Genomic DNA, 21,772 nt, shown 5'->3' with positions numbered 1-21,772 from the left:
GAGGGAGTTCAACTGGATGATCTTTTGAGGTCCCATCCAACCCAAACCTTTCTATCATTTTATGAAAAATGTTGTTGCTATAATTAATTTAGAATACATTGTGTCCCTGATGTATCCTGTATGGACATGATGAGTTTAAAATAAGTTCATGAAACCAGGGCAGGCATTGCTACTTTGTTTCTGGAATCTTCCTGGAAGAACACACCATCTTGTATGCTTTGGTAATTATATATGCATATATCTATGCCCATATTTATATGTTTCAATGTAGACATCTTTATATAAGTCTTTGAGTTAATAAAACTATTTAGTAGTTTTGATTGGTGCTGTGTATTTACACTCGATCAAAACTGAACTTTGTTTAAGGTTGACTTGTTTATCTCTATTTTTTACTTTAAAAATAATTAGGGACTTTGTGAATGTTCACGGAAACTCTTCCTCCAGCATTTCTCAATATATGTGACTCTGACTTTCCCATTACCACACCCTCCAAATGCAGATAATTTGAAACTGCACAATAGTGAATCCTGGTATGTTAATAATACAGCACACTGAGCAGATCTGTCAGTTTTTGAAAAACAGTTTGCAGTGTTAAAATGGAATTATGTTGCAAGATAAAGCATTACTTCAGTCTCTTCCCTTCTTTCAAGACATGCGACATGTTCATATTTGTTGATTTTTCTCTAGTGTGTACATACCTTACATTGTTTTCTAGTAGCATCTGAACCTTCCTTCTGTGCAATGGAAGCACCGTGTAGATCCTTACTCTAATACTGGGAGACTCCAGTGAAATAAGGTTTTAGCTTTGTGAGAAACCATCGTTCACTTTCCATATTTAAACTCTCTAAAAATAGCTCAAATTCATCAAGCCACATCTGATTGACAAATAGGGAAATGCTGTAGCTCTTCTTTCTAAAGCTGAATAAAGATACTTAGTTCTCAGACAGATGAGGTAAGAAGGACCATGGACTCATTGCCTTCAGGTTCATCTGTTCGAATGGACTCTCATTTTGTGAACTGAATATACAAATCCACCACTTAATTAAAATGTTTGTACATGCTGACACTGAATCTTGAGGAGAATGTATATTTAAAGTTTGAGCACCATGTGGTTTTTTTAATTTTCCTTGTTTCATTTTCTTTTTAAGTAAATTAGTTTTAAATTAAAAAGGCCTTTACCAAATTATTTTTTTCCTCGTTTGACTACAGAATGCTTGTAAACTGCCACCTTGCATATCATATCTTTATTTTCATGTAAGTAATACACATTCTAATGCTTAAAGGATTTTCATCTCACTGGAATATCCCAGAAAAGATAATCCTTTTTTAAGGCTGGCACGTAATACATGAAAAAGAGGTTTATGCCAGATAAAGAACTGGCAGAACTTCAAATGTTTGCAGTTCCTGACTTTAGAAAAAAAAAACCAAACTATTTTTAGTTTTGGAATGGTAACAGTGAATTAATATCATTTAGGTAGTTGAATTAATGTGGATTTTAAAAGTGTGGTGATAGATGTCATAAAGGCCATGTGCCAGTGCATTTTTCTTTAGCAGTTTCACATAGTTGAGTTTAGGAAAGATCTCAGCGCAGCTTGAACAGACAGAGGAAAAATGCCTGTTTTTTCTTGTCCTGGTTAGCTCACAGAACCTGATGAAGATGATTGGGATATATCATCAGTAGAGGAAGACATTTTATTGATGAAAGATGATAGAAGTCAGAAGGCATTGACAGTTCAGAAAAATGAGCCCAATGCTGCGTCTGTGGTACATGCATGGGGTCTTCCCAAGAAGAGTTCACCAAAGGAGGAAGGTAACATATTCACAAGTGACTGACCCACCTAGAGGAGGATTAAGTACAGTTTATTACACATTGTAATTCAATAGATGGTGTTTTGTAAGAAAAGAATAAGTAAGAAAAACTCTGTGTTTGGTTTTTTGCCATATAAATATCATACTTTTATGATACTTAGTGATAGGTACACCACATACACGTAAATATACAGAGATGCCAACTTAAATTTGAGATTTTAAAACATAATATTATCAGAGTTCAACCTCAGCTTAAAAATAAATCATTCAGGAATTTTTTTCTTCCCAAATTCAAGGGAAAAGGGAACTTGCTTTGTCTTGAGAATAATAACAACATTTCAAGTTTGTTCAAGATACTTAACTGACCTACCAGGCTGAGATAAATATTTGAACTAGTGCTGAAGTAAAAGCCTCAATCTTACATAAAATTTATATAGTAGTTTCTAACCCCAACGTTTCAATGTATGTAAAGGTTAAAGCTGTGTCAGTCACATAAAGATACTGCTGGTTATTTTTGAATGGAAAGTAAGGTTGACACTGACTGCTTGTACTGTGCTTTATATTCTGTGAGAGAAACTGTCTACATATTATCAACACCTGTCATTTCCTCACTGGTTGAAATTTGGGATTTCCTGAAGTCCACAGGTGTTTGCTCACGTACCATGTCATTTTGTCTCATAGACAAAGTAAAAATATCCCCAAAAGAGTATTAATAACTATTAATTTTTTTGTCTCTTTGTTTTAACAGGCCTTCATGAAGCTGATAATACAAGCACGTTAAAAAGCAGCTTAGTCACTGTAACAGACTGGAGTGATTCTTCAGATATATGATTGTTCCACTCCTGATGGGACATCCTGCTTTTGGCTCTGCTGGGTTTCAAAATGCAGGCAAAAACCTCAAGTGTTTCCCAGTAATTTTTCTCATTGGTCCTGTAATAACAAAGAATACTCTATACAGAGCTCTTGTGTCTTTCAGTCTGACTCTGAAAAAGAGTATTGAAATATGCATTACTGGCCATGTCTACTCGGAAACAAAGTGACAAACTTCTTTCTCTTTGTGGTGGTTTAACCCAGCCAAACCCCACACAGCTGCTCACTCACTCCCTCGTGAGTGGAACTGGGGAGAGACTTGAAAGAGTAAAAGTGAGAAAACTTGTGGGTTGAGATCAAGGCAGTTCAAAAGGAAAAGCAAAAGCCACACACACAAGCAGAGCAAAACAAGGAATTAATTCACTGCCCGCCATGGGCAGGCAGGTGTTCAGCCACCTCCAGGAGAGCAGGGCCCCATCACATGTAATGGGGACTTGAGAAGACAAAACTCTATCACTCCAAATGTCTTCCTCTTCCTCCTTCTTCCCCCATTGTATATACAGAGCATGATGTCATATGGTCTGGAATATCCCTTTGGTCTGTTTGGGTCACCTGTCCCACCTGTGTCCCCTCCAAACCTCCCATGCACCCCCAATATCCTCACCAGTGTGGAGGTATGAAAAACAGAAAAGGCTCTGTGCAAGCCCAGCTCAGCAATAACAAAAACATCTCTTTTTTATCAACTCTGTGTCCAGCACAAATCCAAGACGCAGCCCCATACCAGCCACGGTGAAGAAAATCAACTCTACCCCAGCCCAAACCAGCACACTCATGAGTTCAGTGGTGAAAGTTTCTCTCATTTCACTGAGGTGAAGATTTTGCCTCTAATGTTTACATTAAAGATTGAAACTGGTCTTGCAAGAAAGCCTGTTAACCAATGAACAGAATATACTGCAGAGTATTACTTTATACAATTTTTAATGCATATTTTCTTGTATTTTATCATGAACTTTATAGAAAATTGCCAACATTTTAAAGAAAATTTGTCCATGTATTAAACTGTTAAGTTTCTACCATGGTTTACAATAAACACCAAATGAAAATAAAAAAGCCTCAGCTCTAAAACTGATCATCATTAAATGCCTCCTATATGGGGAAGTTAGTTTGTTGGGGTTTTCTTTGTATTGGAGTTGAGTCTTTTTTAGTATAAAAGGACAACAATGGGAAAAAAAATTAAATGTCAAGCTGCAGTAAGGAAAGTACTGATCTGCCGTTGCAGAAGTACTTGATATTTCTGGTTTGTCCATATTGGCTGCCTTCTTAAAAAAACACAATAGTGTTTCAACTGAAATGAAGTACAGAAATAATGTAAAACAAAAAGAACCTTGAGAGACTTTTTAGTTCTGACGTAATTTAGATAACATCAGATACAAAATTTTTTCATTACTGTGTCATTATAAATAGGTCTATTCATTTTTCATATTTCCAGTGTTGTCCCAAAATAACCAATTTTTATTGAAACTCCAAAGATCCATCAGTTAAACTTCACGACAAACCTGTGTTTGTGTCTGATTTTAGGGACTCGGTCTAGAAAGCATTTTGTGGTTATTTGTAATCTGTTCTCTTTTATAGACTTGTACAAATACTCCCTCAAAAGCCATCACATTTCTATGGACAGACAAAGCAAAAATACTACATGAATTTTTGAACTGTTGTAATTCAATCTGGATTATCTAAAACTGTGCTGTTCAGTATTGCCTGCTTTTATTCGGTCGGCCCTTCAGGAATGCCATTGGCAGAGCTGACCCGCTGGAATTGCGTGGGGTTTTTCCTTCCCTTTTGCAGGTCGGTGCTTTGAGATGTTTTGTAGCCGAAGGTGTCCCAGCAGCCTGCCTGGCGGGAGGGAAGGAAAACAACCCCTGGAGGTGCCTTGTCACCAGCAGGGCGTGTCATCGTCCTTTTCAGCACACGCTCTGCTGAGGCCATCCGAGACCCTCCCGTGTGACAGGTTTGGTTTTGTTAACAATTGACTCCGACTACTTTCTCCTGCTTCCCCAAATCCCATACTTATTTTCATGCAGTCTCTTCTTACTCCTCTTCTTATTCTTCTTATTCCAACTGACTGTTCTGTCCAGCACTGAACCCATGTCAGAAATTCCTGCAATATGCCAATATGATGGGTGTGATGCCCTTCCCATAAGCAGCTGACATGACAGACTGAATTAGTAAATACATCATTTATTTTTTTTCAAGAATGCAACATCAGCTCATGATTTCCAGGTATAAACTTTACAAGACCAACATCAATCTTAAAATATTATATAATAAAATTTACATCAATATGTAAAAAGCTGCAAGTTAATATTTTTAAAAGTCATTGACTTAGTGGTAAGTACATTGGGGTTGGGGTGGGGAGAATCACTCTGAATGAAACGTACAAAATCATGTTTAAAACGCTTTGAGTCTTCCAAGAGTGCAACTAAACATAAGCGTTCTTGTCAAAGTGCTTGGGTGGGGTTTTGTCAGGGACACTGTTGTGGACCTTTGTACGAGATGACATCACAGATGTGGCTCCATTATAGGCATACCCCCTCCTGAAGAGAAAAAAAACAACCATTTACACCTCATCCCACAGACAAGTGACATCTCTGCATCCAGGCATTATAGTAATAAAGCTAGAAGAAATGCATGTGAATGTACCTGCAAATCTCAGAGGAGGGGGCACATTCCTGGTCTCTGTGCTCCCATTCTAGTTTGACATGGCCACTCCAGCCATCTGTCTTTGCAATATCCCTCGTTCACAGCTAAGTAAATTAGGGCACAATCATGAAAGAATTAAAGCTGTGGCAGATCCTAGGTGAACAGTTACTCCCTGCAGCTGTTCCTCTTTGTTATTACCCCTCATCAGCTGCTGGAGGGCCCACTGCCACCACTGCTCACTTTCGATATGATGATTTGAGATCAAAGAAACTTGTCTATTCATGCCTCTAAAGTGACCTGACCACTTTTCCTACATCAGTGAATGCACTGTTTTCCAGCTGTAGTAAATTTATGAAATACATATATATATCACAAGTATTTGTTCTGAGTCAATAGCTCTTAATTACATTAATGATGGACAGAGCATTATCCTTAAATCCCCTTATTTTCTTTTATCCACACAATCTCTTTCTGAATCTCATTACAAAGTGTTTTGGAACAGTAATCAAACTGCATACACATAGCAGGTACAAATGCATAGGTATTGATTTCTTTCAGTAAGTACAACTTGTGTTTTACCTTGCAGAATTACTATTTTCAGCTATTGAGAAGCAGAATATAATGCCACCAATTATGCAGAGTGAAGCTCCAGCCCATCCAATGAACAAAGCTGCTCCTAATTCATACCTACAAGAAGTCAATAAATATATTTAACAAAAGAGAGCATGCATTTAACAGGGTTATTTCCAGAATACAATAAGTAAATATTTTATTTTTCTCTAATAACTTTCCATTGACACATACATTATCCACCACAAAATCGGCAGCTCTGCCATTCACCCACGTTCTTGTCATTATTTCCCTCTGACTCGGGAGGCAGACTCTGTCCCTGCAGTATGCTTGGGCAATGCTTCTCTCCCTGCACAGCCAGGGTTAGGGTTAGGGGTTAGGGTTAGGGAAAGGCCTGGCCTTTGCACGTCTCCTCCTGGATTGCTCTGCTGTGGGGTTACATCTTTCTTTGGCCTGTTTACAGCACCAGCTCCTCCGTTTCAGTTTTGTTCCCATTGGCTCCCAAGCCAAGCTGGACTGGGGCTTTTGCTGAGCCAGAGACTACAAATTCTGCCTACAACTCTCCTTAAGCTTCCCTCTCAGGATCTGTTTGACTCCCTCCCTCGTTATCCACACACCAGCCTGCTTGAAACATGAGGATTTTATACGTGCACATAATAAGCACATGCAATATATATGCACATATGTGCAATATATGAATATACATACGCAGGTGTGTCTGGTACAAGCATATGCACACACAGGTTCCAGCATCTTTCTCCTTCTCCAGTCCCTGTGGCTGGATTCTATCTGGAAGAAACTGCTCCCCCACACGTCTGTGGGCAGAGCTCCCTGTCACCAGCAATGGTCCCCTCTGCTGCCTGAGCCAGCCACAAACTGTTTGCTGCCAGGAACTGCTCTTTGTCTCTAAGAGGAGACAGTGGTGCTTTGGGAGCATTATCCCACAAAGCTAAGTCCACATTTCTAAAGCAACAGTAGTAAATGAACGGAAAGAAGGGCATCAGGAAGAGATTCTTTTCTTTCCCCTTAACGCTGGAGCTTCAAGATGTGCAGCAAACCATGGCTGCCCCTTGTCTGCTTCATTCCCCAGCTCTTTGCCTGAGTACCACTCTTAAAGCACTTTTAGGATAACCCACATTGGGCTGCAGCCCAACAGTCTCCAGAGTCTCTTATGCCTCACCTTTAGAACACACAGTGTGTCTCTTGCTCTTTCTCTGCTGCAGTTTCCCCTTAAGGAGACCTTTATCTGCTCCAGACTTCTGGATCCTGCACGGAAAACACAGGCCCCTGTCCCCCATCCACCCACTGTTATCAAACAGGTGTCCATACTGTTTGAGCAGATGCTACTAAATTGATTTGTTGTGAACTGTGGTGAGGCAGCCAATTAAAAGCTTGCCTGTGCAACTGCAACACTGTGTAGTTTTGCTTCTCAGCTAGTTCTGAACATTTCCATGTTCATGCACAGGCCCCAGTTCCACATTACCATAATATCTAACTGAAAATACCTCAGCTGTTCTGAAAAACTTGTATCTTTACAAAATGGCACTGCAGAAACACTCAAAAATTGCCCAGACACCCAAAAAATGACACAGTGATTTATATAATAGGTCACAAGAGGGTGAGCAGTGGCTGAGGAACTATAAAATCACTTTCCCATGTTTTCTTGAGAGCCTAGCCAGAGGTAAAGCACAGACTTTGGAAAAAAAGAAATAGTCACACAGGGACAAAAATCTACACTTATGATATCTTTGCTACATGCTATGGGCACCCAGGCTTGAGTAATTTGTGACCCAGGGGTTTAGTGCCAAAAAGCAATAGAAACATTGGAGCTCAGAGGTAGAACACTCCATGGGACTTGCACCTGACTCTTCATGGCCTCACTACTGCTTCAACTTCTAGGCTCTTTTTTCCTTTTCTGTTCACATCATTGAAATAGAGCTTTTATTTATTATCCTTTGCTAACAAAAGGATTTGATTCCCCCAAATATTCTCCATACCCAGCTACTGGGGATTAAATTAAGTTTACTTATAGAATATTAGCAATTAATTGTGTAGGCTTAAGTTTAATTGTAATTTGCTTACAGCTCAGCATGAAGTGTGCCCTGTTCACAAAAAGTAGGTGAACTTTAAATGAACTGTGTTTGTCAGCAGGAAAGGCCAAGCAGGGGAATAAACAGAGAAAACCCTTATCTGAAGATAACCAGGCTGACATTGGAGGGCCCCAAGGCTGGCCCAAGCTGGAAGATAAGAACAATGAATGGTCTGCCCACATGGACATGGAGAAAGAATCCAGTGAGGTGTTAGAAGACCCCAGACCATAAATCAGCAGTGGACCAAGAGGCACATGCAAGATTCGTGAAGAGCACGTGAGGATCAGGTGCACAGACTGTGAGGGGATAAAGGCCCAGGGATTTCTTTGTTCAGGCTTCCTTTTTGGAGACACCAAGCTTAAGCTGAAACTGACTCAGAACCTTTCCTCAACATCAGTGTGGGGCTTATGGACCCAAACCCCAACTTAAACTGCTGGGAACCATAGCTCCTTTCACCCTGGAAAACCCTGCACCCAGTCCTGTTTCACTTCAAAATCTGCCAAAGCCCTAAAGCTTTAATTCTACCTATGCTCTAATTTCCAACCATGTGCTACAGTTTTTACGTTATTCAAGATTTCTGTCTGTCCAAGTACAGGGGTTTCTCTGATTAGAAGCAGAGATCTGCATCAGAGCTCATCACCCAAGATCCCATTATAGTCAACATGTCAGAAATACACTCAAAGTGCACTTCTGAAACACCTTCCAGGCACCTCTTTTATTGATCTGCAAAGGCAGACCAAAGGGACTAGCTCAGTGTGAGGTAAGCCCCATCCTGGGGATCCCTTCATCCCTATAGGACTGCCAGAGCACACCTAAGGTATGTGGACCAGGATTAGGCTCCCCACAGAAGTCGATGCAGATCACCACAGTGCTGGAGAACAGAACTGGACCAAGGTCCAGGAAGGCTGTTGCAGTAACAGCTTATTTGCCAAGATCATTTGCCTAGAAAGTGAGAAACACAAGTTTCCACATTTTTATCTAACAACACTAAAGGGTTGGCCAGAGGCTGAGGGATTTAAGGAGACAAAGCACCATCTTCCCTTCCTGAAGCTCTTCAGTCATACAGAAAAGAAACCAAGACTAGATTTGATAGAATTGGGTAGAAAAGGGGTACCTGACTGGTGCCTACTAGTTGAGACAGAAGACCTGGGATTCGGCCTTTGTAGTTAGTATTGTTTGACCTTTCGAAGCAACATTTTTTACTATACCATGATTAAACAGATTGTGTATACGACCCATCTTGGGTGACTGCCAGGACAATGAGTTGCAGAGCTGACCTAACTGGTCTTTCCTCCACATCTTCAAACAGAGAAAACAACCCTTCTGATATTTATACTCGTACTTAGGAGAAAAACACAAGATTCTAAATTGAGTATCAACATCTGTATGGCTCCCTGGGTTTTATCCAACCTGTCTTTTGACTCCTGTTAAAACCGACATGTCACAAGTACACTTCCCCAGTGATTAATATTGGACTATTAAAAATCTTTGCAAGTGATCTGGATGATGGGATCAAGTGTATCCTTGATGGAGTTTTCCGATGATACCAAAGTGAGTGGGGAGGGGGACACTTCAGAAGGGAGAGCCACCCTGCAGGAACACCTGGGTAGATGATCAAGAAGAGATCAAGAAATCATTATCCCACTGTCTTGGGGTGAAGTCACCCCAAGACACCCACTCTACTCAGTGCTTGTCAGGCCACACCTGGAATATTGTGCTCAGTTTTGGTCTCTGCTGTGCAAAATAGATGTGGACAAGCTGGAGAGAGTCCAGAGAGGGGCCACAAAGATGACTGGGAAGCCTGTCATGTGGGAAAAGGCAGAGAGCACTGGGTTTGTTCAACCTTGAGAAAGGAAGACTTAGGGAAGATCTTATCATCATGTTTCCATATTTGAACAGTGGCTAAAAAGGAGATGGAGACTCCATTCTACAAGTAGTCACATGGAAAAGGTATGGGGTAATGGGTACAGGTTACCCCTGGGGATTTCAACTGGACACATAAGGACAATTTTTCACAGTGAGAACAATCAGCCATTGGAATAACCTTCCCAGGGAAGTGGTGGATTCCCTAACACTGGACGTTTTTAAGATCTGCCTGTACAGGGTGCTGGGCCATCTTATCTAGACCATGCTGTGGCCAAGATAGACTGGATCTGATGCTCCTTGAGGTCACTTCCAACCTGGCATCCTCTGATTCTGTGATCTTCTCAGCATTTAAAAAGCCAATGCAAACCGCCCACCAAAATCTAATACGTAAAAAAACCTTACCCTACAAAGAAACCCTTATAAACATTGGTACCTCCAGAAAAAGAGAAAAAGGAGAAGATAGGCTTTTTTAGAATAAATTTCTGCACTTGCTGTTTCCCCTTTCCCCCTTTATCATGGAAAACTTCGCAGGAAACATACTCCTCTAGTCTTAAAACTCTAGGCTGCAAGAACCAAAGCAGTCACTGTCTGAAGTCTGTGGCTGCATATCCACTGTCTCCAGTCTGTGAAATCCATCTGACTGGAGATCACTGGCAGCTCAGGCGGGAGCGAGAAGTTGATGAAGAGGCTTTGAGGTGGTGACCACTCAGGACCATGTGAATTCAATTGCAGAGAACTGAAAGCCACCTTCAGCTGCACTAACCAAGCAGGCTAAAAGAAGATTTTCTTCTAATTCTTCCCAAATCTGGGGAGGCATAATTCAGTGAAAGAACTGAAGTACAATATCAGTACAGAAGAAAAATATTCTAGTTGTCACACACATTAAGACCATGAAGTAAACTTCCAAGCAAACCAGTGGAAGCTTCATCAGCTGACTGGATATCAGCTTACATAAAGAGCAGACCTTCATACCTTCCTTCCAAATCAGTACAAATACCCAGGGGAAACGAACACTTTGATTGTCTGATTTTTACAATCCTTTGAAAATAAAGAACAGATTCAAATCTATCAAAATGGAGACTGTGAACTATGCACCATCAATTCAGGGACAAGAAAGCTGAAGGGAAGCAATTCTCTATAAGAGACAATGGGAAGTTGGTCAGATAATTTGGATAAACAACGCCATTTATCAATAAGAATGATCATGATTATGTGAGTTCAAACTGTGGCAAGGGACAAAAATGATAAAGACTGTAAGAGTTAGTGTTCTATTAATTAAAAGTAGTAAAGAAGGCTGGAGGGAAATCCTGATGGCTGAAACAAGATGCTGAACATCTTGTGTCATTTGTTTCCCACCAACAGTATCTCAAGCCTGTCTTTGACACTGCCAGAATAACTTCAGGAGAGAAATGTGCAGTAAAAGGCAAAAGGCCGAAATCCTCTCTCAGTGAAGAGACAATACCAAATTTCCATAATATACCAGCAAAGCATATTAAATGCTCCTGCAATGTGTAACAAAGAAAGGGTTCACAGATGGCAACAAAAAGGAAATTTTACATTGGTTGAGAGAGGAAGGAGCTGAATGCCATCATTAGCTCAGTCTGAGGCAAGGTCATGGCATGAGCTACATGCATTGTGCACAACTCAAATTAAAACTTCTAGATTTCCTCTCTGCCTTTATCTTTGCAGTCATGATTATGTCTGCCCACAGCTGAGTTGTGCTGGTTTTCCAGAAAAAAAGGTAGTTTCTGGAGAGGATGTTTTACTACCATTATTTCAATATTTAAACTGGATTTCTCATTCCTTCACAGTAAAATTCCACTGTGAGGTCTGCCTGCTTTTTTGCAGCAAACAAGTGTAGGAATACAGTGTAGGAAAAGGACTTTCTGGCAACAACCATGGTATTTTTCACTAAGAACAGTAAGCCTGATGAATAATTAACTTCTGTCTATATAGCCAGGCTCCATTTTCTTCACAGAGCTTCACATCCTTCTTTCTTTTGGACCCCTTTTCATCCTCTCTTCACTGTATCAAATAAACAGAAACGATAGGAGAATTATGGAGAAAATGAATACAAACTTGTTTTCAACACAGGAAAAGCAGTATCAACCCTACTGCAAATGTAGATCCCTTTAGTGTTATTTATTAAGACTATTTTCTTTCTTTATTTATTCAGATTATTTTCTTTCTATCGAAGAGAAACATAAAGGCTCAGGGTTCCTTTCTGATCCCTTACTTGGGTTTCAGGGAAACGTATACCCAGTGTTTGACATATACTGGAATCACTGCCAAGAAAACTTGAAAATCCTTGCCTTTAAAGAAGAGTTTCCATCATGTATGAAGGTAAAACAGGAAAGTCTATGATGCTATAATTTACAGCCAACATTTTCAGACTTGTTAGTTAAGATGTCAATCCAAAATGCAAGCGCTGGTTTGTGGATTGCTTCCTTTGCAGGTCCTGAGAACTTGCACAGCTTTAAAGGGAGTCTTTAGGGATGCTCATTATTTTTGATATGGATCCTAAAATTCTATAAATATTCACTCCCTCAAATTTAATTGCAAGTGTAGGCAAAGCATTTATGTTCGTGCTTATAAGAGCATGGGTTCTGATAATGTTTATGATCCAAATTTCAGTCACCTGGATTTGAAAATCTGCCAGCAAAATTCCACCAAGCCTGCAGAAACCTCTCCTCCCGAGGAATCAAGATTGCGCAGTGCTTGACACCTTTATGGAAACCACTTCTATCAAAGGCTCAAGGAAATACTTTTCTCCCTTCCCTATCAAATGATGCACCTAACGAGCCCCTCTGTCTTGTGCAATCCTTTTGCTGCACCTTTGGCATCCAGTCAGGCTTCACTCCCAATTAACCCCAGCTGCCCTGCCAGCCCGCAGTAGAGCTGGGCACACGGATTGCAGAGCAGTCACTGCACAGCAAAGTGTTTGTTCATTGAATTTCAGCACCTGGTTACTCCAGTTAGAAATTGTGATTAAGTAAAATTGCAGCCCACTCTCCTCCTCTGCCCAAGGGAAGAAGCAGCTGCTCTCTACCTAAACAGGCGCTGGTGCACAGTCGGAAATGTAAGGTCTACTTGTTTGAAAGATTTACGGGTATAGGAAAGTACTTACTTTTGTGCAACAAAAGAAGGGTCAAAGAACTCAGACGTAATCCTGTTTGCATACAGGGAACAACTAGTCATAGAGCACAGCCCTGAAAAGCATAAGACAAACCATTCAGTGGAGCTGGCAGCAGAGGTTTGGGCCTGACCCTGAAGTCAACGAAGTCATGGAGGATTGTGCACGGGTTTCTGTGGAAAAGAAGCGGCTCCGGTATGACTTCAAATATGCAAACTGATAGAAATAAAGTATATATTTACCAGAGAGTATGAAAATCAGTCCAGCTAAACAAGCTATTTTTGCTTTAGTCTGATCAGAGCCTCCGACTTTTGTACATTTCATCCCAACCAGTCCAAAAACGGCACCAAAGAAGCCCAGGCAGACAGCAGAGATCATCAATCCTCTGCAGGCTTGGATGTAACCTGTGAGAGAAAGAGCAAGGCTAATATGAGAACTGGGACCATGACGGGTTTTGCTATAGTTCCCCTTTCTCTGTGCAGCATCAGGCACTCACTATTGTTAATGGAATCAGACTTTGGCTGGAACAGCATCACTGTACTACTGGGTGTGTTCTTCTAGGTGATGTGTGCCCTTCACAGGGCATCATCACCTGAGTCTAGCTTGTAAGAAACATACTGTGACACTCAGGGCTCCAAAATATAATCCCATGACACCGGGTGTAGCATCTGCAAGAGGTTGTACCCATGAGGTTTAGAAGAGAAACTCCACATGGTCTGATGAGGGGCTGTCACAGGTTGCAGAGCCACCCCGTGCACACAAAGCAAGTCTTACATCAGCCTTGTTGTGCATGTGTGCTGCAGATATAATATGACTAGCCTTGAGGCTGGCAGCAGTGACCCTGGCTGGGGTCCTGGGCCTTCCTGGGCTTGTCTGGATGTGCCACTGATTTGATTTGGATGTGCCAAGAAGGCCCTCATTCTGCAAGGAAGTCAGCCATGCACTCAGCTCCATGGACAGCAGTAGTCCCTTGGGATAAAGCAAATCACTGACATATTTAAACCTGGACAAAGGGCTTGCACCTGGCTTCAGCCACAAACAATTTGGCTGTGCTGCCCGAGACCACCCCCAGAGGGACCTCCCAGGGCAGGGCTGTTCAATGGGACAATGGGCTGCTTGGCCTCTTCTCCCTTCCGGGAATATCTTGTAATTGAAAGACTGTGATAATCTCATATCGCTGCTTACAGGGTGGAACGCTGCAATCTTACACAGCTGAATAACCATCACAAGATGTTTTTCTTCATAACTTGTTGTTACATCTCAGTTAAAATGAAAGTGAACTCCCACTATTAGGGTATTCATTCTTTTTGCTTTGATCTCCAGTGGGTGGAAATGTTGAGAGCTAAACCACACTGTCATTGCCTATTACACCAAATTTTATGTAATAATAAATAAACAAAAAACCCCCACCAAACCCTGCATAAAAGTTTTAATATGTAAGAAAACAATATATTAAAGCAGGAACTAGAGGACATCTAATGAAAACAGAAGGCAGAGATTCAAAACAAAAGGTGTGCTTGTTTGTAAAATGAAGCTGTGGAACTCCCTTCTACAGGATGTGTGGACACTAAGGGTTTACAGAGACACAAAAAGAGATTGGATACGTTCATGACAGAGAAATCTGTGTCTGGCTGGCAGGGCTTTGCTTTGAGATGCAGATGGCTACCACAGACACTTGGCCACCTTTTGCTATCCTTACTGCCACCTCCTTTAGCCACTGCTGAAGGCGTATCAGCTACAGGACAACTGCCCCATGCTTGAACAATGTTTTAAATCCCCCACTGATTCACAGCTTTGTGCAACAAAGCCATTTGTAGCACACAACACTCCGTTTTAGCAGGCCTACTGAACCTGTGAGCTATGGTGCCCATCTGTGAACACAACCTACTGCATTTATCTACATCTGCTGGCACACAGGTGGACTTCTTTCATTTGCAACATGCTTCTGTAGCCCACCTGCTAAAGAAATACACAGTCAATGAAATAAGTGTGACTGTCATATGGCTCACATGTTGGAATGGAAGAGAGAGAGGAATTTGTGTGAGACCCAGGTTTGAAGACAGCAGCCTTGCTTTGTTAATTTTTGCTATAGGCATGGAAAAGTTGGCTTATGCTGCTTTAGGTGGTGTGTAATGTATTTCTTGTAGCAGACAGGTAAAGCACGAGATGAAGACTGGAAAGGAAGCTATTATTTTTGACAGGTCCAATTTATTGACAGTGTTAGTTAGCTAATTGACACATTAAAGTGCTGAACCATGAACGTGTTTACCTGGAGGTCCTCCAAACTTTTATTTATGTCTGAACCTCCTAGGAAAACCAGTAAATATTCACCCCAACCAAAATATCCAGCATTTGCAAGTAACCACAGGGCTGAAATTCAGTTTTTCCTGAAGGTCAATACACAGTTTTAAAATAGGTAGAGGGTAGTGAGACAGCAAGAAATAATTAACTTGCTCACTCAGAAATCATTTTCAATTATAAACAGCACGAACTGGAGGACTGCTCAGTTCTGCTGAATGAATAACCTTTCTCACTAAATAATTCACCGAATTCGGCAGGCCAGCTACAGCACAGCTTGTTTCAGTTCACACAGCAATCAGCCAACTGGCACACACTTTTAAAACAAAATATACGGGAAAAAACCTCACAGTTTACACTAGTACTGTGGAAAAGCAAAAGGCTCTATTAGTCCCATTAGGTTGACAGGAGCATTAGGAAGCATGAAAAGTTGAAATCAACATTTTCACCAAATCTAACCTCCTATTGCTTAGATCCTAGATTCAAACTCTGTATAACATTTGCCTGTAGGAGGAACTAAACCTCTTTCCTGCTTTCAAGAAAGCAAGATTATATTGGTCACCAAGACCTGTAGGGCTTGTTCAGCTTGAAGAAGAAAAAGATCTGGGGACGCCTTATAGCAGCCTTCCAGAACCTAAAGTGGGCCTACAGGAAAAGTGGAGAAGGACTTTTTACAAGAGTGTGTAGTGACAGGACAAGGGGAAATGCCTTTAAACTGAAAAAGGGGAGATTTAGATTAGATATTAGGAAGAAATTCTTTACTGTGAGGGTGGTGAGACACTGGGACAGGTTGTCCAGAGAAGATGTGGATGCCCCATCCCCGGCAGTGTTGAAGGCTGGATGTGGCTTTGAGCAACCTTTGTAGTAGGAGGTATCCCTGCCCATGGCAGGGGGGTTGGAACTAGATGGTCTTTAAGGTCCCTTCCAACCCAAACCATTCTGTGATTCTATGATAATGAAGAGGACTGTAAAAGGGATTTCTTCACAGTCCTCCACTCAAGACTAAAACCTGTCCTTTATTGACTGTATTTGCACCAGCTCCTGCAGGAAACTTGTCATGTACATACCAACCACCCAAATGAAGCTCCCAACCAGCAAAAAGCCATGTGTTTTAAACAGACAAGCAGACAAACATGCATTACTCATAAAGTCATGTTTAGCAGCATTCCAAGAGAAACCTATTTCAAGGTGGGTTGTTTTTTTTTTTTTAAACAAATGTGTTTTGTCTTGCATTCAAATTAATCTTGTTAGAGCTTCATCTTTCTTGCCTCACTGCTCTCACACTTGCCTCATGCTTACAAAGAGTTAGGAGGCATTCATATACTCATATCATATGACACAATGCAAAAAAATATATATGCAAAGTTCTGGGGACTGCCACTTTCACAATAAATGCCTCTGGTGGCATTTTGCAGTCTGCATCACGTGAAGTGTAAGAGGTTACCTTACAGATACAGCACAGATTCCTTCCAAAAGTACACACCCATTGCTTTTGTACGTCTTTCTAAGCTCTAATACCCTCTTTTAGCTCATAATTGAATTTTTGTTCAGCTCTGATCTTGCAAAAGGTCATCAGATCCACTGTTGGAAACATGGAAACTGATAGGTCCTCTTTTGGGGAGGTGGTTTCATCAGTAAATTTCCACCCATGAACAGTGGCACAAAAACTAGACCCGAAATGACTTTAAGTCCCATGGACAGGAAGAACATTTTTGCTTGCATACAGAATGTGGGGCTTAGCACTTAATGACAGCTGGCCAAATTGATTTCTTCTACAGGAGGGCATAAAGGTGGAAGGGGACCACAATTAATTTTCTCTGGACACTGTTCATGTGGAGTGATGGCCTAAAAGCCATCAGGGCAGCCCTGCTGCTGTGCCATGCCACAGCAATCTGGAGAGGACAGCCCAAGCCCACTCCATGATACAAACCAAAACAAGGGTAAAGAGGAACTATCTCCTGAGCACCCCTGACCTGAACTATGACACTGCTTCTGAAGAACGAAGGACTTCTCCTGCACTCCACAGGAGAACTCCAGCAACTGGCGTAGAATGACAGAGCCATCGGGTGGTTTGGGTTGGGAGGGACCTCAGAGGTCATTTAGTTCCTAACCCCTGCCATGGGAAGGGACACCTCGCATAGACAGGGTTGCTCAAAGCACAGTGACACCCTGATTTGTTTCCCCCTCATTTTGCCTCTGATCCCCTGGAAGACCTGAGCAGTCTCTGTGGATAAGAAGTCCAGAAACACTTGGAGGTTTCTGATTTGACCAAAAAAAAATATTTCCGTAGAAGAGGAACTGCTCTGTGAGGCACATCCTCTCCATCTGTGTGAGGGAGAAGTGGAACAGAGCCACATTTCCGTGGGAGAACAGAAATATTTTTAGTAATTTCCCACTCATGCTCTACCATTTTGAGGAGAGCAACATATTGTCACTACATATATCTTTATAGGGTTATTGTTTCTGCTCACAAACACTTCACTGAAAACAGGAAACCAGATCTGCCGTTTTGTGTCTTCTGAGTTCCCCACCTGAGGATGGAGTCAGGAAATTCCCACATTCCCAATCACAGGGAATGAGATCCACCTTAGACATGTAAGTCTGGCCAAAGAGGAAGAGCAGCGAAGGGAGAGGCTAGACAAGGGCTGAGGCAGATTTGTCTACTTGTTGAGACAGAAATTCTTTAAGCCACGAGTGACACACTGCAGTCCTGAAGTGCACTCCCCCACAGGGGAAGGTTTAGGGTGAAGAGGGGACATACACACCCACAGTCAGCTGCTAACAGGTTCCCTGCAGAGCTGTAACCACAAGGAGGGGAGTCTGGGCTAGGCTACCTACTGAAAGCACCCCTGACTGCGGTGGCTGCCCCTCTGACCCAACCCAGCGTGCCTGGTCTGTGCTGGGGGGGTACATCACCCTCCCTCCAGCCTGCCTTTCGTTCATTTTGTGCCTGGGTACCAGAAGCTGGCCCCATAGCATTTAGAGATGCTATCGAGAAACACTGAAGCTGAGAACTTTCCACTACTGATAAACAACCTGGCCAGAAGGATTAGGACAGGGCTCTTCCAGATGTGCATTTCAGATTCACTTCTGTCCAAAATGACCTGATGGCTCTTTCACTGTGCACAAGGCACGTTGAAAACTCATTCCTTGGCCAAGTGGAACATGCTACCCAACACACAAAGTTTCAATGCACAAGCATTTGGGGGAATGGGTGGTAAGGACCTTGCTGTCAAGTGTCGTTGTCTTCTTGATAATTTAAATGTTCCCAATTCTGCATACTTTGTAACTATGCTTTTCTTACTCTGAAAACAGATTCAACCAGACCTAAAAGAACAGCTAAACAATAGATTCAAGGGATCCAAACGGTTTCGCACCAACGATCACTCCGTGCCTGCCTGCACAGAGACCACAGCTCCTTGCCCAGTCCTGGAAACTACATTCTCAGCTGCTACACTTGGCCACAGAGTGACTGATGTCAATGGAGGCCAGCCAGCTCTCCTATCCCTTTGGAGGAACTGGCAAATCCCTCTGCCTCCATGGGGCTGGGTCAAAAGAAGGTCTGGGGAACAGCACTTCACCCGAGGGAAACATCCTGCAATAGTGATGCTTAAGGGTTGCCTGTGTTACCTCTTTTTGGTATCTTGACTTCTTTCAGCCCTTTCTATATACAGAGGTTAAAGGTTTTCTGATATTGGTATTAACGTCATGTTCATATTAATCCCCATTACAATAGTATTAATCTCTGTTAGTGATTAGATTAACAGACCTTCCGTTCCTCTTAATCAGAGCTTTTAACACCAAAATACCTTCTCAGACTCCAGTGCAAAGGGGATGTCTTGCCAAACTGTGAACAGCAGGCATGATCTTTTGTGAGTATCAAAGCCACTGGAACACTGCATATTGCATTAATTTATAATTATAAAAACTTAGAAAAGGTGCCATAATTTTAGAAACCTTTCTCCCTTTCTTTACAGTCACTGCTGAACCTATAAACGGATGACATACACACTTCTCCTGTTTCTACCAGCCATAATCGGTGTGCATTTATCAACTAAACGTTTAATTGTAAAGATTTCCTGCAGTGAACCAGCTTCTCAGTACAGCTTCCTTAAAGGGCAAAAATGTTTCCCCTTAATCAGGGAAAAAAAACAGCACCAACTCAATCTTTGGTTTCAAGGCCTATAGCAAAACTCTTAGCTTTGCTTCAAAATAATACTGCCCTAAAGCTGAGCAAAGCTATGCATCCCTTCTGCATACTTTTGCATCCCTGACTGCCCCGAGCTTTTACACTGTCATTTATCAATGAAGCAATTACATCTGAGTTAATAACCGCTTAGCAAAACCAGCAAAGGAACATTAATTAAAACAAAACTACGCCAAGGCTTGTTCTTCTCCACTGACCGTTGCATGGCTGGCAAAACCATAAAAAAGAGGAATGTCACGACAGTCGGAGAATAAATCGGCAAGAAAAATTTGCCTGCATTCTTCTCGTGTCAAATCCACACACACACTCTTCTGATGGGGACAAAAAGGCAGGTAGTGACAGCACGAGAGGCCAAAACGGACACTTGGGCACAAATCTCAACCAGTAGGTTTTTGGGAGGAAAAAACCCCACTTCCACAGGTGTGCACAAGCAGCACGCTGCCACCTGCCTGGGGACACGGGGCACCTGCCCATGAGCCCGCGGGGGAGCCGCCTCCGTCAGGGTCCCCGCCGCCCCCGGCCCCGCTCGGCGCACCCCGAACCCCCGCTGCCCGCCCGCCCCGCCGAGGCCGGCCCGGGAGCGGCCCCGGGAGCTCCCGCACACGGGACACCGGGGAGGTGTCGGAGTGGGGGTCAGCGGGAGCCTGACCGTCCAGCGCCAGCATGGATGGGAAGTCCTTGCAGTTGGAGACGCCGGTGGAGTCGGTCACGCAGGTCTTCCAGAGGTTGGCCCAAAAGGTGGCGGTGGTGATGACCGTGCCATCGATGGTGGACACCTTCCAGTAGTCGGTGGGCAGCGTGGAGGAGACCAGCACCCATCCCGAGATGGTCAGCAGGAACGCGATGATCTCCGCCGACGTGCTCGCCATGGGCCCGGCAGCAGGCGGCGGGCGGCGCGGAGCCGCGGCGGATCCCGGCGAGCCCGGGGGCGGGGGATCCCGGCAGCAGCGGGCGGAGCGGGGCCGAGCCGAGCCGAGCGCGGCGGGGCGGGGGCCGCGGCCGTGCAGCCCAATCAGCACCGGCAGCTCCCGGCATCGCCCCGGGGCCGCCCCCGCCCCGCCCGGCCCCGGCATCGCCCCGGGGTCCCCGGAGCGGACCCCAGCACGGTCCGGCGGGGCGCTCCCCGGGGTGGCGATATGAACCAGACCCGAAAACAAACAAACAAACAAACAGCGGCGTGACCTGTAATTTGGGGTTAGATTCCCCTTCCCCTGCAGGTGCTCGTGCGGGGGTCGGGAGGGAGTGGCAGCAGCGGGAAAGGTGCGTCCTTAGCATCTCCTCCGTAGCTGCAGGTTTGCATCTGTTTCCGTATGGCCCCCCGCCATCCTCGCCACAAACAGCCTTGCCAGGGGGGTGTCTTTGAGGAATGCTTGCAGAATACAGGTGTGCCGACCGTGAGCGCTCCATATTCCTACAGGGACGTAAGATTTAGAAATGCATTGCAAGGTTTTTTAATCCTCTGAATTTCAGTTGACCCCCTGATATTATCCAGCCATAGATGATACAGCATTTGATACCTGTTTTTGCAATGTGAGGTGATGAACTTGGGATTTTCTACCTCAGTTTTAATGCAGTGGCATTTGAGCCTGCAGCTCACAGGTCGAGAGAGTTATCCACAGTGGTTTCTCCTCTTGTTTGAAGCTGTTTGCTTTCCACATCAGTAGTATATTTGCCATTGATGTGGAAAGTACACTGCCGGTCTTTACTTTCCTCCTATTTATTTCAAAACTATTGTTACATTTTCTAAAACTTTTTGCCAGATGGGCAATCACTGGAGGATAAGAAGCCATATTTGCATCATTATTCTTCTGATGAATGGTCTTTGGTTTTGCCGTGTGGACACAAACCCGGATGTAATCACCTTACAGACCTAGATTGAAAAAAAAAAAAGGAAAAAACCCTCAGAGTTAGGTGTACCCTTGGATGTGTGTCAGAGCTCACACACATCCAAGGTGTGAACAGGGTGTTTGTTGATCTGTTAATGCTCCAGCAGGATAAAAGGGGGGTCCACAGATGCATTTACTGACGTAGTGGTTCTCTGCCTGCCCTCTGCCTCCTTGGTACTCTCTGACCTGCAGGTGACGCACAGCAGCATTGGCAGGGAAGAGGGAGAGGGGAAAGCAGGCAGGAGGCTTGTTTGCACAGCAGCATTGGGCATGGAGCGTGCTACAGCTCCATTCAACCTCCGTGCCAAGATGCCCTCTTCTCTCTCCAGGAGGGCAAAGAAGCAGGGTCATCAAGTAGGTGAGCCACCCTCCAGTGCGGTGTCAGGCTGTAGCCAGAGCTCAC

At 43.3% G+C, this 21,772-nt stretch overlaps 2 protein-coding genes across 5 annotated transcripts in view; one reads left to right on the top strand and one right to left on the bottom strand.

Moving 5' to 3' along the window:
• The window catches only part of DZIP1 (DAZ interacting zinc finger protein 1), a 40,944-nt gene extending 37,196 nt beyond the window's left edge, over positions 1 to 3,748 (top strand). For all 4 annotated transcript variants that reach the window (XM_032100054.1, XM_032100053.1, XM_032100050.1 and 1 more), the window contains 2 exons: positions 1,639 to 1,810; positions 2,558 to 3,748. In XM_032100054.1, the coding sequence (XP_031955945.1) occupies positions 1,639 to 1,810; positions 2,558 to 2,640 (255 nt within the window). In that variant the 3' untranslated portion in view covers positions 2,641 to 3,748. The remainder of the gene's footprint in view (positions 1 to 1,638; positions 1,811 to 2,557) is intronic.
• A 350-nt stretch (positions 3,749 to 4,098) lies between these two features.
• CLDN10 (claudin 10) lies at positions 4,099 to 20,417 on the bottom strand. The gene is made up of 5 exons (XM_032100055.1): positions 20,133 to 20,417; positions 13,221 to 13,382; positions 12,973 to 13,054; positions 5,899 to 6,006; positions 4,099 to 5,213 (listed from the first exon to the last, which is right to left on the bottom strand). Exons 1-5 carry the CDS (start codon positions 20,350 to 20,352, stop codon positions 5,099 to 5,101), a joined length of 687 nt encoding a protein of 228 aa, XP_031955946.1. The 5' UTR covers positions 20,353 to 20,417; the 3' UTR covers positions 4,099 to 5,098.
• Positions 20,418 to 21,772: the final 1,355 nt, after the last annotated feature.

Source organism: Corvus moneduloides, chromosome 2, assembly GCF_009650955.1.
Source record: "Corvus moneduloides isolate bCorMon1 chromosome 2, bCorMon1.pri, whole genome shotgun sequence".
Lineage (NCBI taxonomy): Eukaryota > Metazoa > Chordata > Aves > Passeriformes > Corvidae > Corvus > Corvus moneduloides.
Note: the sequence above shows the minus strand (reverse complement) of the source record. Positions and strands in the feature narration are given on the sequence as shown.

Bases quoted from the DNA above. Each gene is read 5' to 3' on its own strand.
- CLDN10 (XM_032100055.1), bottom strand. From the start codon at position 20,352: ATGGCGAGCACGTCGGCGGAGATCATCGCGTTCCTGCTGACCATCTCG. The intron at 13,055-13,220 runs GTAAATATATAC...TATGCTTTTCAG, and splicing joins ACTGATTTTCATACTCTCTG to GGCTGTGCTCTATGACTAGT. The intron at 5,214-5,898 runs GTAAAACACAAG...TTTTCTCTTCAG, and splicing joins GAAAATAGTAATTCTGCAAG to GAGGGGGTATGCCTATAATG.